At 35.3% G+C, this 17,534-nt stretch overlaps 3 protein-coding genes across 6 annotated transcripts; 2 read left to right on the plus strand and 1 right to left on the minus strand.

Moving 5' to 3' along the window:
• On the minus strand, positions 523-3,464 carry LOC107632600 (50S ribosomal protein L19-1, chloroplastic). Of its 2 annotated transcripts, none has more exons than XM_016336292.2 (5): positions 3,336-3,464; positions 2,853-3,221; positions 1,938-2,024; positions 1,694-1,827; positions 523-991 (listed from the first exon to the last, which is right to left on the minus strand). In XM_016336292.2, exons 1-5 carry the CDS (start codon positions 3,357-3,359, stop codon positions 883-885), a joined length of 723 nt encoding a protein of 240 aa, XP_016191778.1. In that variant the 5' UTR covers positions 3,360-3,464; the 3' UTR covers positions 523-882. The 2 variants fall into 2 exon arrangements, with proteins under 2 accessions (XP_016191778.1, XP_016191824.1); XM_016336338.2 differs by having other exon boundaries at positions 2,853-3,218; positions 3,336-3,427.
• LOC107632521 (probable sugar phosphate/phosphate translocator At1g06470) lies at positions 4,181-11,131 on the plus strand. 3 transcript variants are annotated; one of them, XR_002352188.1, is made up of 13 exons: positions 4,181-4,372; positions 5,111-5,984; positions 6,086-6,255; positions 6,845-6,930; positions 7,053-7,102; positions 7,346-7,413; positions 7,514-7,614; positions 7,831-7,843; positions 9,254-9,574; positions 9,730-9,816; positions 10,053-10,147; positions 10,289-10,440; positions 10,725-11,131. XR_002352188.1 is itself a non-coding variant. In XM_021109146.1 (9 exons), exons 2-9 carry the CDS (start codon positions 5,455-5,457, stop codon positions 9,345-9,347), a joined length of 1,128 nt encoding a protein of 375 aa, XP_020964805.1. In that variant the 5' UTR covers positions 4,181-4,372; positions 5,111-5,454; the 3' UTR covers positions 9,348-9,397. The 3 variants fall into 3 exon arrangements, 1 of the variants encoding a protein (XP_020964805.1); XR_002352222.1 differs by lacking the exon at positions 9,254-9,574; XM_021109146.1 differs by lacking the exons at positions 9,730-9,816; positions 10,053-10,147; positions 10,289-10,440; positions 10,725-11,131 and having other exon boundaries at positions 9,238-9,397.
• Positions 16,392-17,228, plus strand: LOC107643973. Its single transcript, XM_016347738.1, has one exon. The coding sequence runs from the start codon at positions 16,392-16,394 to the stop codon at positions 17,226-17,228; it is 837 nt and encodes a 278-aa protein (XP_016203224.1).

Below are 17,534 nucleotides of genomic sequence, written 5' to 3' on the forward strand. Positions count from 1 at the left end.
GGATTTTAAGGATTTTAATTAAAAATTTCCTGTTAGTTCTTTTACCAAACCCTAAAAAGAATTGTACACTAACATTCAATTATCAATGTAAAATTTTTAAAATAGTAAATGATATAGTAAATATAATTAGATATATTCATTATCCTATTTCTACATTTTTTTAGTTCTTCAGAATTTATTTCTAATAAATGGCAACATAGCAACTCGTGAATACCAACTTGAATTTTAAGGGGTTTAATAAACATGGCTTGAGCTTAGGATTCATTACTCCCACCCATGTTGAATCCACTATCCACCCTCTCTGAATATGAACATCTTTTTGTTTGTGTAGTATGATCTGGCTGAGGCAATTGACTGGGGAAAAAAAAAAGATCTTATCTAGTCACAAGTTTACCTATATTTGGACACATTTAATAAAAGTTGGAAGAACTCATGAATAGGTAAATGTATCTTCAACTCAGCAAGTTAGACCCAGTTTTATTATGAAATTATCTAAAATATAAATATCTCTTTACAAGGACAATCAGAAAAATGGACCAGATGGTTGATATAATTACTATTACTCATCACTTATGAGTCATAGCTGATAAAGACATACCCCAGTGTACCTAAGAAAAACAGCAGGTTATAACAGTAATAGAGTGGAAAGATTATGCATGATATTCCTTGGAACTTACTAGTGAATAGTGATGCCTTCTTCTTAGCTTGGCTTTCTAACACATAACAAGCATACAAAAACACTATAAACATGAAATATTACAAATAAAGGGTGGCTACACTTGTTTCAATTCCCTTGACAGAAAATTTAAATGTTAAGAAAAATCACAATTTTCTGCAACAACTTTGTAGATGAAGTGATGAAATGCGGGTAGCATGCGTCCTTCATTTGAAAGTTGAGAGTCTGGGAAGCTTGTCTCTGAGATAGTACAATCTTGCTCTCCTAACTTTACGGTGGTTTATTACTTTGATTTCTTTGATGTTTGGTGAGTAACTGCGACAGTAAACATGTGAATCATAGGACAAGAAAAACACGATAGGGCTTCTTCATAAGATAAAGATAGGAAAATTACATTGGCCTTAAGCATATATTGATAATTTGAGGAAATGAACCATTTCACTAAAGCTTCAATAGTCAAAATCAGAATTTGTGCAGCAAAGCATTGCATATATTTATCAGTACACATGAGTATCACATGCTCCTTTCTTTTAGAGGAAAGTTAATATGACAACCCCACATTTTGAACATACATTCCCCATTCCAAATATTAGGATCACATTCTTAGTTTCTTATACACAGGAAGACAATAACTAAAACATGAAGACGTGCTTATGTAAGTGACTCCAATTGTAGCAAAAAATGAAGCCTAACATGCTTGTATGGACCCTAGAATGACGATATCTTCAATTATGATGGTCTATGATCCTCTGCTTATTTCCTAACAGTTTACTTTCAAAAGGTGCATGGTACCAATTTCAAACTGTCTGACAGTACTAACACACCACCAATGTCACAATGTTAAGCATCAATTACATGGGAGTAACTGCTTCATTTTTACCCTCTATTATTTTTTTCAGGGATGCAGGGAAATGATAGCATAACTATTTCCTAGTGATATGTGGTGAACTTGGAATGCATCCAAGAGAAAACTATTGCATATAGCATAAATGATCTCGGAGCAAGCGGGAAACTTACACTGGGAAGACTATCTCAACTCCCACACCAGCAATGATTCTTCGGATTCGAATGGTAGTGTGAATACCGGCATTCTGTTTTGATATGACAATACCTTTATAGGTGGACAACCTACGCTTATTCTCAGGAACCTCCTGTAGTTGGTCGAAAATAGATCATCGTCAGATTCAACTCCGCAGAAGTGGCTTGCTAAATTTTACTTTAAAATAATCTTAGAAAAAAAAAAAAGAAACCAACAGGATACCAATTTGATTTGCACAATGTCTCCAGTCCTAAGGTCTGGAGTTGGTCTCTCCTTATCTGAAGCCTCAATTGCTCTTTGATTCAATATCTGCATGAACGGCAGCATGCACTCTCAGATACATACTTGTTTCCGTGTTGAAGGTGATATTACAAGTTACACAGACCTAGCTAGTGACAATACACCTATGCTTTTGAAACTTCAAAATAGAAACTATAAAAATGAATTCATTCCAACTTCCAACTTCAAAGACCATTTATGAGTAAAACAGATCATTTTTCACATTGAACTAAAGCAACACTTATTTATGAGTACTCATTGTGTCTGAAATGTTACATACAATGTGAATGTGTCAAGGTGTACAGACAGTTTGAAACCAAACAATCACGCAAACAAGTGAATGCTCTTAAAACTGTAGAAAAGCAAAAGTCTTATGTGCTCCCAAATTACGAGAAAAAGTATTTCTATGTTCCATTAATCACTTGATCAGTTTCTGTCCTACCATTTTATTAAAAGACGACGAAAAAGAAGTCATGAAAATAAACTCGTGCCAACATCTCCACAAAATTACTTTTCCTCGGCTCCAAAAACATAAACACTATATTTACTCATACAAACACATTTTCACAATCCTAGACAACCTCTTGCAATAAAGGGATGAAGAACAGGATCCAAATTATCATAATCATGACTCCTTAATACTATGTATTTTTCTTTGATGATTTTCTTAATCTTATGCAAAATTAAACTCTGCAATGGATAGTTATCTCTATCTGGAGGTAGTACCTAACATGCTGCAACATTGATGAATCTTTAAACAATGTGCACAATTAAAACTACAATTACTTGAATCATTGTATACTAACAGTAGGAAACACAAACACATTACACAATGAGGTAATTAAATGACGAAATTACCCCCATAATGTCACCAAGCTTGACTCGAGGTTTTCTTGGAGGCTTGGGTTCCTCCTCCACCTGTTCTTCCACTCCTGCTTCAGCTTCGGCTTCCGCTTCGGAAGAAGCCGAAGCTGATTCTTCTCCTCCACCTTCGACATTATCATCCGAAGCAGCAGCATCAGCACCTTCAGCATTGGAATCAGCTCTGGCTACAAAAGTAGCAGGCTTTGCAATGAGAGGAGCGCAACGCCATGAAACCGAGCTCGAAATCAATGGCGCGTTGCGACGAAAAGAAGATACCATAGCAGAGAAACCTAACGGCTTGGATGGAAAACATTGATTGAGGTTGGTTTGCAGTATTGAAGAAGAACCAAGCATCATGGCCTGCTGCATATGGATTTTTTTTTTTAAAATTCACATTAAAAATTAATTCATGAATTGGTTAATTATATCATAAATAATTCGAAGGAAAAGAAAAAGAAGAAAGGAGATGGAAGGAACCTGAAGAACAACTTGGGAAGCCATGGTGTTCGATGAGGAAGAGATGGAACGGTAGCACTCTTATCTGCTTCTATCCATTTTTTTTTTCGTACGTGAAACTTTTTTAATCTTAATCTGGGCTTTATATTGGGCTTGCTCAAAATTTTCGGCCCAACTGTATAAAACAAAGGAAAAAGTATCCAGTACCAAAAATTTGACCAAAAAGTACAGGAAACATTTCAAGTGCACCGGAGAGTATCGGTGCACTAGTTGTTTTAACCGTTGATTTCAATTAATATATATTATATATATTTTTTATAATTTAGATCAACGATTAAAACAACTGGTGCATCGGTACTCCCGGTGCACTTGAAATGTTTCCAAAAGTACAATATACACACAGAAAGAACTCATCATCTCTTAAATAAGTAATGAAGATTTAAACCTCATTTAGACAAAAAGTTTTCAAATTTCGGCTTAGTTGTTCTACTTATTGATGTGTTTATAAGCTAATAAATAATTAAACATTTTACTTAACAATAAATACTCCTACAATAGAAAAAATAATTTACAAAACAAGATACATGAAAAAATAAAAAAGAGAGACAAACATAAAAAAAAAATGAAAGCAATTGGTTGTTGAATCTTGAATGGTCCTATTAAAGTGTGTTAGTTAGGACTTAAGTTGGAATTGTGATTATGTTATTTAGTCATTATTTTTAAATAATTAATTTATTCTTATATATTTAAAAAAAAACTTTAAAAATAAAAAATATTTTTATATTTTTAATTAATAAACAAATTAAAAAATCAGGATATATTTATCTTTTTCTAAAAAAAATATATATATATGGCGGTATAATCAAGTCAAATAGTTTGGTAGTAAAACTTAATTGCAAGTAGCTTTGCTTGGTTCTTGAGCAACACATTGGTCAATTTTTCATTTCATTTACCGGTGTCTTTGAAACGCTTTTTAAGTCCTCTTAACATTTTGATCCATTTCCGTACCAAGTTTCAGATCCGAAGCACTCATAGTTCAAGATCCGATCTTTCCCCAGGTTAGTTCCGTTCTCCATGATTACTTCAATGTAGCACTCTAGTTACAAAATTATATGGTCGGCGTCAACAAAAATATCTCTTTGATCTCAAACTTTCGATTTTTTTACGAAGCTTCTTCGTTCGTAGATAACACGACCTAAACTTTAGTCTAAAACGGTCTTCTGTTTTAATTCTCTCTCTTTTTTGTTGTTATTTTTTTTTAATAAAAATTATTTTGTTTTTCTTTTTTTGATAAAATTACTGGCCTTTTTTTTTTCGAGCTTCATGTTTGGTTTAGCGCGAGCTGATTTTAGTTCAAGCGGATTTCTGAATAGTTGTTGAATACCTGCAAAGAAAAGAAAAATCGTTACTTGCCTTTTTTTTTTGTTGATTTTGTTGAATATTTATTCGATGCTTTAGCTACTTTTAGGATTATAGCATGGCACGTTGGTTCTTAATCTTGGAACTGTTGGTAGTTGTGGTTTGGCAATGCATCTAGATGTTAAAAAAGCTAAATGAGTAGTTGAGTGGTTAAATATAACAAGAACAAGAACAGGAATATAGTTGAGATCATTAAGAAGAACTTGTATTCAAATGACTTTTCCGCTGGCACATGTGTGATCTGTGATTTATAATCATGGGGAACTGATTTGCTTCTTTCTTAATCAAATTCCAAACTTTTGAAGTTTTTTTTTTTTTTTTCATGTTTTCTTTATTGGAAACTTGTGTTCAGATTTAATTTGAATATAATTTGGCAGATGTAGGCGCCACCTCTGAAAATTTTGACTTGCACCTGAATCTGAAAAGTTGCCGTCATCGGTTTATAACTATAGAGCAGCTATCCAAGAGATCTGCAGCTGTTGCTTCTGCTGGATTGGATTCGGAATATATCTCGGTATATACCAAGGGCGCATCTGCGCAAAGGCAATCTTGATTTCACGAGTTAGATTATTGAGGCAGGGTTTATGCCTGAACAGAAGTTAATGCACTAGTTGTCTTTGCTCCCAAATGATCTTATGTTGGATTTGGTTGTAAGTGAAGATATTAAACAGATTTGTGTGGGATATCTACATTGTCATGGATATAACTAAAAATACAGGAGATGGTACAGAGTGAATTTTCTTCAGAGGTGGTTGACTTCACCGAGGTCAATGACGTCAACAATGGAAGCATAGGGTCTGGCTTTCGTCGAGAACCTTCATTTTCAGGATGGTGTGATGATAATGGAACAGTCCATTTGGAGCAGCAACTCAGGGATGAAGATGTTAGTTTAGAGGAAGACTCGGATTTTGAGTTGCCTTTTCCTCAAAAGAACGAGCAGCAAAGCATATCTTTTGATAGAGACAGACGCTTTCACCTGAAGTATCAGCAAAGGAGGAGTATGCAAAAGAATTTTACAGGTACCATGGATGTGGATTCAAGTTATCAGAGCGGTAATGGATCTGGAAAGTATGTGCCTTTTGATGTTGAAGACAACTCGGAAAGGGGGATGACTGGTGTTGACTCCTCCGTTCGTGCGGTTGATACTGGATCTTTTGTAAAAGGCTCCAAAGATCCTATTTCTGCAGCAAATATCTTAAAGACATTGTTTTTTATACTTGTGTGGTACACTTTCAGTCTATTTTTGACCTTGTAAGTTCCTTGTTTATGCTTTGGTCTTCAGAAGCATTGCTACCTGCTTAGCGTATTTATATTCTTTTAACTTTTATCTCTCATTCTAATATTTTGAATAGGTACAATAAAACTCTTTTAGGAGATCATATGGGAAAGTTCCCAGCTCCCTTTTTGATGAATACCATCCACTTTGCAATGCAAGCTATTTTAGCTAAATCTATCACCTGGTTTTGGTCTGAGAGATTTGAAAGCAGTGTTGTTATGTCTTGGAATGACTACTTCTGGAGAGGTATGATTCCAATTTCTTCTCCCATATTCTTTAATACATTTTGCTGACAATTTGTTGCTTTATTATTCTTACAGCTGCCAAATGTTCCACGTCACTTAACTTTTCTTCATATTGCTTTAGATTTGCAATGCTTAGTGGTTGTAGCTCTTCTGGACATCAATGTTAGATATTTGGGGTATGTTTGGCTGGAGGATAAAAAAGGGGTAGAAATTATCACAAATGTGCTTTACTGTCCACCCAAACAGACCATAGTTTATTCTATTTGAATATGCTTTTAGTTTCGTGGAACTTTGCTAGACTTTTATCTATATGGATGCTCAACTATGTTCACATGTTGAATAGATAACCTAATAATCAGTTATTTCTATTTGTTGATTTAAGTGCAACTTTTACACTCAAATGCACAAAATTGCTTGCAATATGAATTGATCTTAGCAAAGGATGGTTGGAAGTGAGTCAAGTGACACTTCTATTAATTTTACTTCCTCTCATCTTCCACCTGAAAGCGCACTTTTTTTGGCAAATTTCTGCCATTATAATATTAACCTTTCTATCAACTAATGCCACAGATGGAATTTGCCTTTCACAGTTGTACCAACTGCTATTGGAACAGCGATGGATGTTAACCTGAGCAATGCATCTCTAGTTTTCATCTCTGTCACATTTGCTACAATGGTAAGTAGCATTTCTTTTCTTTTCATGTTAATTGAGATAAATGTCATTTTGAGTTTATTTTCCTGTTTTAATGGAAGTAATCATCCTTCCGAACCTTAATCGCATTCCTTTGCTCTTTTCAGTGTAAATCTGCTGCTCCAATTTTTCTACTTCTGTTTGCGTTTGCTTTCAGGTGAATTTCTTGTAATTACCTCTGTAAATTATGTGGTTATTTGAGGGAAAAAAAATTAAATCTTAAGGAGCTGCTCCAAGAAAATTGTGGGAGTATTATGGAAAGCAAATATTATTCTTGAGAGATCTCAAGTGACGTACTTCAGATAAAAACGCTCTCAGCTATATATATAATTTCATGTATATAACATTATATACACATTATAATCTTACCTAACATTTAAATATAAATATATGTTGGAAGGTTGGAGACACCAAGCTTTAAACTATCAGGCATCATCATGGTAATCTCCATTGGGATACTATTAACAGGTACAAATGAGGCCCTTCATTTTTCATGGTGATAATTTAATATTTTAATATGTATCTCAAACCTTGCATCTGGATTTTATTTTTCTTTGGTATAATGCAGTCGCAAAAGAAACAGAGTTTGAATTATTTGGATTCATACTTGTCATGCTTGCTGCTGTTATGTCTGGCTTCCGCTGGTGCATGACTCAGATTCTTTTGCAGGTATTATGTTTAGATTTCATTTTTTCTATATTATACTTTTTCTACAGATGCATTATACCTGCATTACCAACACACAATTGCACTTGCACAAGCATGTTCCTGTTTTATTATTTTTGCCATTCTTTATAACCTAAACAATGCTGCTTCATGTTTTTTGGGTTTGGACCTGATTTTTCATTCTCGTCCTGCGTGTTGAACTGCAAAACCAATTGGCAGAAAGAATCCTATGGTAAGTTCTGTGAATCTCACTAGTCTCGATTAAAATGATTGATATTTACATATTCATTTTTGCTTTTGGTCAATCAAATCCATAAATCCCAATATGTGAATGATCCTGATAGATTCAGCAGCTAGCAGAATTGATAAGCTTTGTTGAAGAACTAGGGATTGCAAATCACAGTCCCTATAGGAATACATGGTTGGAACTACCAATTATGGAGGGAGCTCAGCCTCTCCAATTCTAATAGATTTAACAGAAAAATGCACAAAACTGAAAACTAACTAGTCAACTAGTATTTTTAGGCAGCAGCTAGGACTAAGACTACTACCCTCATGCCTGTTAGCTTAGCTCAAAAGGAACAAACAGCCAAATAATGCCAGCAAGTAGAACTACTTGCCTCTCTTCTTGTAAACTAAACCAAACTTGTTTGGGGTCACCCTATCAGATCCTAGGAGTATAATAAACATAAATTAAATGTTAGTTGTGGGTGTGAATACTTGTCAAGGAAACAATATATTTCTTTTGAAAAGTTTAGGATAAAAATATTTTTTATTCCTGTATGCAACAGTATATTTACTTTTGTACACATCAACAACAACAACAAAAACAATAATAATGGAGATGCAGGGGAATGAACCCTGTACCTCTTGCATGCAAAGCGAGCGCTCTACCATTTGAGCTACATCCCCAAATACGATACACATTCTTAAAATTTAGTTTAGTTCTTCTTACCAAATACCAACTACCAAGCCGTGTTCAACTTGGTGGCTTTAGCTAATTTAATTGTTATAATACCCCGAACCTGAACATGGTTTGTTAAAGTTATAAAAAAGGTGAAGTTTAAGGACCAAATTGAAAATTAATCTGATGTGTCACCAACGATAATTATTTGTTCCTTGTGAAATTCAGTAATAGTTTGCTATTGATACATGACACATATTATTGTTTTGATTCCTATACCTCTTGTGAATTTATGCCAAGCCTGCTGTATTATAGCAGCAACAAACAACAGGGATAAAATGGGAACAAATTTAAAACTTTTTTAATGTGTGTAGGGATTAAATTAAAAATGAGGATCACATGTAGAGACTATTTTTAACAAAGTTGGAAAGAGAAGACAATATAAAATTGGAGCATCAGGAATCTTCTTTAACTTCAAAATAAATAAATAAATGTTCCTGTAGAGAGCCCAGGGCACTTTAAATCCAAGCACTTCATGTGGACTTTGGAGGTCTTAAATTATAGATGGATATTGTTTATTTGAAGACTGAGGGAGCTAACTCTGAATTCCATGTTCTAGTGCACGCTTGTTAATGTTTCACTTGATCCTCCCTTGAATTTCCTCCAGCTAAATATTTATCAATGCTGTCATATTTTAGCAAAAAATTTATTTACCTTTCCAGATGATACTGATTTCAGGTCTAAAAAATCCGCTTACCCTGATGAGCTACGTAGCTCCAGTCATGGCAATGCTTACTGCACTTCTTTCGCTTGCATTAGATCCATGGGATAAATTCCGAGAAAACCAGTACTTTGATAATTCATGGCACATAACACGAACTCATATTTATTACGTAAATTACACTGTCCTGACCTCCCCTGCCATTTGGTGAAATTCAACCTGGCTCTCCTCTGTTTCTAGATCATACATTGACTTCCCTTGAAATTTTGGTAATAATATGTACCAAACGCCTCTAATGGGAGGTCAACGTAGGTTGAATTGTACTGAACTCAAGGGAGGTAAGTGTAACTTTCGAGTTCTATTGATGTTAGTTAATGCTTGACTTGTTTCTGGTTTGACATGTCTTAGAACAGATTTTATTTATTTACAGACATTAGTTAATGTTAGCCACTGATCTTTCCTACATTTGGATATTTTATTTCTTGTTGCGTAGGTACTAACAGAATATGTTTTGGTCTCGGTAACTAGTGCTGTCACAGTCACAATAGCGGGGGTTGTAAAGGAGGCTGTCACCATATTGGTATCATTCCTTTCGATGACTTTGTTCACTGATATAATTATCCAGTAGCATCCCCTCTTCTTTTTGGCTCAGATTTCTAGACTACATGTTTACTATGTGATATTCTACTTGTATAACTGAACTATATAGCTTAAATGCATATTTGTATCTATAAACTTTTCACATCAAGGTTGCTGATTATACATGATACATCTACTTGAACTTAAATCTTATGTGTTCTTGCTGTTCATATGTAGGTTGCAGTATTGTACTTTCATGATGAATTTACTTGGTTGAAAGGATTTGGTCTATTCATTATCATCGTTGGCGTCAGTTTATTCAATTGGTACAAGTAAGTCATGAACCGATGTATATTTCAAGTGACAGTTCCTAACATGCAGTTGTTTTATGTTGTTTAACTAAGCCAGCTGATTTAACAAAGGGATAAAAATGTTTTTCTTATTTTTTTTTTCCCTTTTATTTTTCGTTTCAGATACCAGAAGCTTCAGAAGGGGCACACAAGTGAGAATGGTGTGTCAGAGCATCTTGCAACAGATTCTGCTGCCAAATATGTTATTCTTGAGGAGATGGATGAACATGGTGATGCCATTTAAGACCTTGATGCAACAAAGGACCCAGAACCAAGTAAGTCTTTCATTGGGTGCAAGATAAAATATGCAATGTTTAATCCCTTCATTTATATATTTACAAGTGCACTAATGAGTTTAATTTTGATGCACATTATAAAGAGGTTTAAACAGTCAATCTAATCAAATTCATGCATTTAGATGACTTTTTAAGGTAGTAGGTCTAAACTCTTTTATACTAACCATGCATGAAAATTAAATTCTTTTCTAAATGTCACATGTGTACTTAGTCACATTACTATTTACTGAAGTTGGTGTTTCTAAATTTTGTGCATATCAAAGCCTCAAATTCTGAAGAACAAAGGGAGCAAAATTATCTTTCTGTGACTTGCATGTTGGCTAGCAAGGTCTCATATTTTCAGATTTCAGATAGCCATGATGTCCCTTGTTGGAATTTTGATGTTAATTTTCGTTTGAGCTTTTATGAAATTGAGAAAAAATTTTCAAGCTATAGTTGCCAAGATGGTACCAATACCAAATCCAGTCTTTGTTGTATTCTGGTTGAATATGTGAATAATCAGATTTTGGCATTCTTTGGAGTGTATAACATATAAATGAGATCACAACAGATTGGAATAGATGATTTTTTTTTTCAGGATTGTATAGAAATCATTTCTCATCATGATGATGGTTATTTTGCATGTATAATAACGATATATACTATATGCAGTTAATAATTTCTTATCAACGTGGAAGGTAGTGCCCATGAGGCCATGACTACAACTTCTCAAATAAGTGTTATTTGTAAATGTATTTGGATTTTGGACCCAAATAGATAATATTAAGGAAATTATCTCCTTTTCATAATTAACTGATACCTAACTATACAAAGAGAGATAGAATAAATAAAAGAAAGGGTACAACAAAAGAAAAAGTTAATAAATATAGTTTTGTATATTATATATATTATAGAAGTTTAAGTAATGTCAACAAGATTTTAAAAAAAAAAAAGTGGTATATTATTTACATGATAAAAATTCTGATACAGTTAATATCATGTGAAGTTAATAGTTGAGAATTGTTAGATAATAATCTACTCAAATTTATCAAATTATTCCATCTTTTGATTTTTATCGATGAGATATGGTTAATGTTACATAGGGTCATTTGGGAACTTTAAAAGTAACTTTTTTTTAACTTTTGACTTATGAAAAGTAGTAGTATTAATATTTAGTACAATTTTTAAAATTAAATTATAGTTTTCTAAAAAGTTATTTAAGAGCTTATAGAGAACGAGATATTTTTTTATTTTTTTTTTTTTTTTAGGATTTAAGCTCTCATTTGCAAATAAATTTCACTCAAAAGAAATAGCCAAAATTGTCCTTAAAAGATACCTCAATCTCCATTTTGATCTTCGAAAGATAAAGATAATCAAAATCGTCCCTGAAAGATACTATTGGTTACGTTAGTCCTTCCGTCAGTTAGATGATAACGTGTCACGTTAAGTGTCACGTGGCATATGATGACGTGGAGGGCTAATGCCACGTGTCACAAGATGATTGGTTGACATGTCAGGTCAGTGACACGTGGCATACCACGTAACATTTGACATGTAAAAAAGTTATTTATAATCAAAATAGTCCTTGAAAGTTTAGACGTAAGTCATTTTCATCCCTAAAATTTTAAAAATTAATCAAATTAGTCCTTATATAAGTTTTTTTATTTTTTCTTGATAATATTAAATTTAAAATATTTTTTGATACTACTAATTTTAATAGAAATGTAATTGACAATCAAAAAATTAATAATTGTATCTTTTCTTCTTAAAAATTTTTCAATAAAAATATCTCTCTCCTTTAATTCTTGTCAAAATCTCTCTTATTCTTTTCTATTCTAAAACATTTTTCTTGCATTATTACATTTTGTTGATATATATATATACTCAAAATTGAAACATAAGTATTTGTTAACCTAAACAAAGTTATATGCTCAAAATCAAAATTTATATATGTTAACCAAAATGAAAGTAATACGGTAATAAAAAAAAATATGGTTAATAAATTTTTATTAACTTTGTTTAGGTTAACATACATAAATTTTTATTTTGAGCATATAACTTTGTTTAGGTTAACAAATACATACATTACAATTTGAGTATATATATATTCCAGCAAAATCTAATAATGTAAGAAAAAAGTTTTAGAATAGAAAAAAATAAGAGAGATTTTGACAAGAATTAAAGGAGATAGATAATTTTATTGAACAAATTTTTAAGAAGAAAAGATACAATTACTAATTTTTTGATTATCAATTATATTTTTATTAAAATTATTAGTATCAAAAAATATTTTAAATTTAATATTATCAAGAAAAAATAAAAAGATTTATATAAGAACTAATTTGATTAATTTTTAAAATTTTAGGGATGAAAATGATTTACGTCTGAACTTTTAAGGACTATTTCGATTATAAATAACTTTTTTACATGTTAAGTGACACGTGGCATGCCAGGTGTCACCGATCTGATATGTCAACTAATCATCTTGTGACACGTGGCATTAGCTCTTCACGTCATCATCCAACTGACGGAAGGATTAATGTGACCAATCGTATATCTTTCGGAGATAATTTTGATTATCTTTATCTTTCAAAAACTAAAATAGAGATTAAAATATCTTTCAAGACGATTTTAGCTATTTACTCGTCAAAATTATTTAACAGATTTTTGTTACAATGACTTAATTTCAATCGGGTATTGTATCCCTTTTTTATCCGAACTTTATTAAACTATGTACACCTTAGAATAATCGAAGCAGGGGCAGGGGCTCTTCATGAAGGTTCTGCTGCAGGGAGTGAGTCGATGCACGGGGACCGGTTGGGGGTGTCTGAGAAGTTCTTGGAGACAACTCGTGAAGCAAAAATGGGTATACATGGGCTGACTATTGATGAGGGGGCAATTGGGAATAAGGTGGTCATGGAAGCAGATGAAGGAAAGTCCAGAGAGAGAGAGGACGACAGAATTTTTAAGGAAGCACAACTCAAGGAATCGGAGGTTACATGGAATCTGGCAGTGGAATCCGGCGCTGTGTTATATGATGAAGATGTGGATATTATGAGTATTTTACAAGCTGAGAATGCAAAGATAGCGGAGAAACGGAAGCTGGCGAAACAAAAAGAAAAGGCAAGAAGGAGTCGTCCAAAGAACAAATGTAAGGTGAGAAATAATTTGGTTAAATGATTGTGAGTTGTTGGAATATTAGGGGTTTGGGGGGAGACGGAAAACTGAGCATGATAAAAACATTAAAGAAGAAATATAATGTGAACATGTTAGGCTTAATTGAAACAAAAAAGGAGGTTATTTTGAAATATGATGTTGCCAGGATATGGGGAAGTAGTACTGTAGGATGGGAGTTTGTGGAATCTGTTGGGGCAGCTGGTGGGCTTCTGTTGATGTGGGATGATATGATGTTTCAAAAAAGTAATTGTTATAAAGGGGAGAGGTGGTTGTGCGTTGAAGGCGTGTTAACAAAAAATAACTTCCAGTGTGCCTATTGTTTGGTGTACGGGGCACATGGGAGGGAAGAAAAGCGGGTGGTATGGGAGGAATTGAGTTATATTGCGGGTTTGTGCCAGGTTCCTTTCTGTTTGTTGGGAGACTTTAATGAGATTTTACAAGTGGAGGATCGCAAAGGGGGGATGAGTTTGTCGGTCTCGGCGGAAGAGTTTAAAAGTTGGGTTCAAGACATGCAGCTAGTGGATTTACCCCTTACTGATAGGAAGTACACATGGTTCAGGGGTCAGTCTTGTAGCAGAATAGATAGGGTGATGGTTAGTATTGAATGGGTGGAAGAATTCTCTGACATTAGGCTGAGAGGTGGTCCAAGGGGCTTGTCCGATCATTGCCCGTTAATTGTGGATGATACACGGGTAAGAGAGGGTCCTCGACCGTTTAGGAGTTTGGATTCCTGGTTTACACATAAGGGTTTTCTACTGACAGTAAAGAATGAATGGCGAAAATTGGGAGGTACTCCGTTCCTTGGTAAACTGAAGGCCTTGACGACACCTTTGAGACAATGGCATAAGGATAATTTTGGTGATATGGATAATAGGATTATGAAGTTTGAGGATGAGATAAGGAAACTGGATGATCAGGTTAGTGAAGGAATCTATGATAATACAACGGAGGCTAGACGGAAGGCGTTGGTGAGATTTTGTGGAAAGTGGTACGTTAGGAAGGAAATCCAGTGGAAGCAGTTGTCTCGGTCCAAACATGCTAGGGATATGGACAGGAATACCCGGTATTTTCACAACATTGACTCAGCTAGAAGGCGGAATAACAGGATTGATGCTCTAATGATACATGGGAGACTTGTAAGGAATCAAGTAAGGATAAAGCATGCAATAAGGGGTTTCTACAAGGAGTTGTATCGGCAGGAGCCTGCTCCTAGGATTGGTGTACGGGATGGGTTGTTGAAGCAAATTGGTAGGGATGAGGCAGACGCCTTGGAGGTCATCCCTTCTGTGGAGGAAATCAGGAAGGCAGTTTGGGATTGTGAGTCTTCTAAGGCCCCGGGTAGTGATGGGTATAACATGAATTTCATTAAGAAGTGCTGGGAAGAGATTGGTCAGGAGTTCACTGAGGCAGTCATGGATTTCTTCCAAAGGGCTAAGCTACCTACAGATGTAAATCTAACTTGGGTGACGCTGGCCCCAAAGTTTGTGGGGGCTAAAGAGATCAAGGATTTCCGTCCGATTAGCTTAGTGGGATGTGTGTATAAGGTGGTTTCGAAGGTATTAGTGAGAAGAATGAGAGCGGTTATGCCAGGTTTGGTGGGTGAGACTCAGACTGCATTTGTGAAAGGCAGAAAGATTCATGACGGTGCCCTCATCGCCTGTGAGACGGTCCATTGGCTGAAGTCACGAAGAAAGAAAGCGGCAATTATAAAGTTGGATTTTCATAAAGCTTATGATAGAGTCGGATGGAGTTTCGTGGATATAGTGTTAGAGAAAATGGGTTTTGGATAGCGTTGGAGGTTGTGGGTGAAGGAGTGTCTTACTACGGCCACTATGTCTGTACTGGTAAATGGGTCGCCATCCAAGCCGTTTAAAATGGAGCGAGGTCTCCGACAAGGGGATCCCCTCTCTCCATTTCTATTTGTGCTAGTAGTGGATGTGTTGCATCGGATGCTGAGAGAAGCTGTCAGGAATGGCCGCATTGATCCGCTGTTGGTTGGGGGAAAGAATATCGCATTGTCGCATTTACAATTTGCGGATGATACGATATTGTTTTGTCCCCCGGTGACAGAGACGATTGTGAATTACAAGAGACTGCTGCAGTGTTTTGAGTTGATGTCGGGGTTGAGCATCAATTTTGATAAATCAAATCTGATATCGGTGAATTGTGAGCAGGAGTGGATAGATCATGCGTGTGGTATATTGGGGTGCCAGCAAGCAGTATTACCAGTTAGGTATCTCGGGATTTCCTTGGGAGCAAATCCGCATATGGTGAAGACTTGGAAACCGGTAATAGATAAGGTGGAAGAGAAACTCAGCCTGTGGAAAGCAAAAGTATTAAACAAAGCGGGTAAGCTCGTGCTCATTAAATCAGTGCTAAATAGCCTTCCAATATATTACCTTAGTCTGTACAAAATGCCAAAGGCGGTTGCGGATAAGCTGATATCCTTGCAAATGAGATTTATGTGGTGTAAGGGGGATGGTAAAGAGGGTATCCCGTTAGTCAAGTGGGAGCTGGTTCAGGCGCCGAAAAAAGTTGGGGGCTTGGGGATTGGGGATGCAGTGCTTCGAAACACAGCACTCCTGTTTAAGTGGTGGTGGAGATTTTCAAAGGAGGAGTGCCCCTTGTGGAAAAAGATTGTCTGCTCGTGTAACAACCTGAACCCTGATATAATGCTAGTAAATCAGCAGCTACCGGTTAAAGGAGGACCCTGAAAAGACATTTGCCATTTGAATATTATAGAGCAGCGAATAAAAGACAAAATGCTGACTGGCATGGCGATGGAGGTAGGTAATGGAAGGAGCACTATGTTTTGGGAGGATAACTGGCTGCACGGTGGACCCTTGAAACTGGCGTTTCCAAGACTCTATTCTATTTCAAACCAACAAGGAGCTATGATAGGGGATTGTGGGTTTTGGAATGGACTCGATTGGATATGGAATTTCCAGTGGAGAAGGGAGTTGTTTCAATGGGAGATGGATCTTCTTGGCCAGTTTCATGAGAGGTTAAGGCCGGTGAAGTTGGCAGCTGATGCAGAGGATAAGCTGGTATGGAAGTTTGAGAGTAAAGAGGTATTTTCTACCAGATCTGTTGTACAGATACTTCAATCAGAGATTCTGTCAGATGAGATAACGAGCTACAGCTTTACAAGTTCAGTATGGCGAGGAGTGGTGCCTTTGAGAATTGAGCTTTTTGGATGGTTCGTGCTTGTTGGTCGAGTGAATACCAAAGAGAGATTGAGTAGGCTAGGCGTTATTATGCCCAATGATAATATCTGTGTTCTTTGTAAGAAAGAGGTAGAATCGGTCAAACATTTGTTTCTTCTATGTGACCTCACATGGCAGGTGTGGTGCAGTTGGCTGAGGAGATTTGGGGAGGATTGGGCTATTCCTGGCACCATTAGGGAACTGTTTGAGAGTTGGACTGGTAGGCATAAGCAAAAACAGGAGCAGAAAAGGTGGCTTATTGGGTTTTTCACAGTGATCTGGAATGTCTGGGTGGAACGTAATGCGAGGATCTTCAATAATAAAGAAGCAGGTGTTGACATAGTAATAAAGCGGACATTTCTGAGCTATGAAGAATGGACCGATAGTGATCCTTTCGGTAGTTGACAGGAGTTGTATATTTCTATGTAGCACTTGTTATTAGAGTCCATTGCTCCACTATTCTGTGTTGAGCTTATTTTGTTTCAAAAAAAAAATTTGATTACTTTTTTTTGTTATTAAATATTTTTGATAATTTAATTAAGAAAATGTAAAACTAACACTTCTAATAAAAAATTTGGATTAAAATAGCACAATCTTATCAACCGAATTAAGTGCACCACCTTATGAATTGCCCAAATTTCATTGGTACATAGAAATAGAAATCGTATATCGTATATTTAAAATTAAAATTGAGTTATATTACATTTGTAT

The sequence above is a fragment of the Arachis ipaensis genome, chromosome B01 (assembly GCF_000816755.2).
Source record: "Arachis ipaensis cultivar K30076 chromosome B01, Araip1.1, whole genome shotgun sequence".
In the NCBI taxonomy this organism is placed as follows: Eukaryota; Viridiplantae; Streptophyta; class Magnoliopsida; order Fabales; family Fabaceae; genus Arachis; species Arachis ipaensis.

Excerpts from the sequence above, each read along its gene's own strand:
- LOC107632600 (XM_016336292.2), bottom strand. The coding sequence starts at position 3,359 with ATGGCTTCCCAAGTTGTTCTTCAG. Across the intron at positions 3,222-3,335 it reads CTTCCCAAGTTGTTCTTCAG|CAGGCCATGATGCTTGGTTC; the intron begins GTTCCTTCCATC and ends ATCCATATGCAG. Across the intron at positions 1,828-1,937 it reads ACATTGTGCAAATCAAATTG|GAGGTTCCTGAGAATAAGCG; the intron begins GTATCCTGTTGG and ends GACCAACTACAG.
- LOC107632521 (XM_021109146.1), top strand. The coding sequence starts at position 5,455 with ATGGTACAGAGTGAATTTTCTTCAGAGGTGGTTGACTTCACCGAGGTC. Across the intron at positions 6,931-7,052 it reads CTGTCACATTTGCTACAATG|TGTAAATCTGCTGCTCCAAT; the intron begins GTAAGTAGCATT and ends TGCTCTTTTCAG. Across the intron at positions 7,414-7,513 it reads CATTGGGATACTATTAACAG|TCGCAAAAGAAACAGAGTTT; the intron begins GTACAAATGAGG and ends GGTATAATGCAG.
- LOC107643973 (XM_016347738.1), top strand. The coding sequence starts at position 16,392 with ATGGCGATGGAGGTAGGTAATGGAAGGAGCACTATGTTTTGGGAGGAT.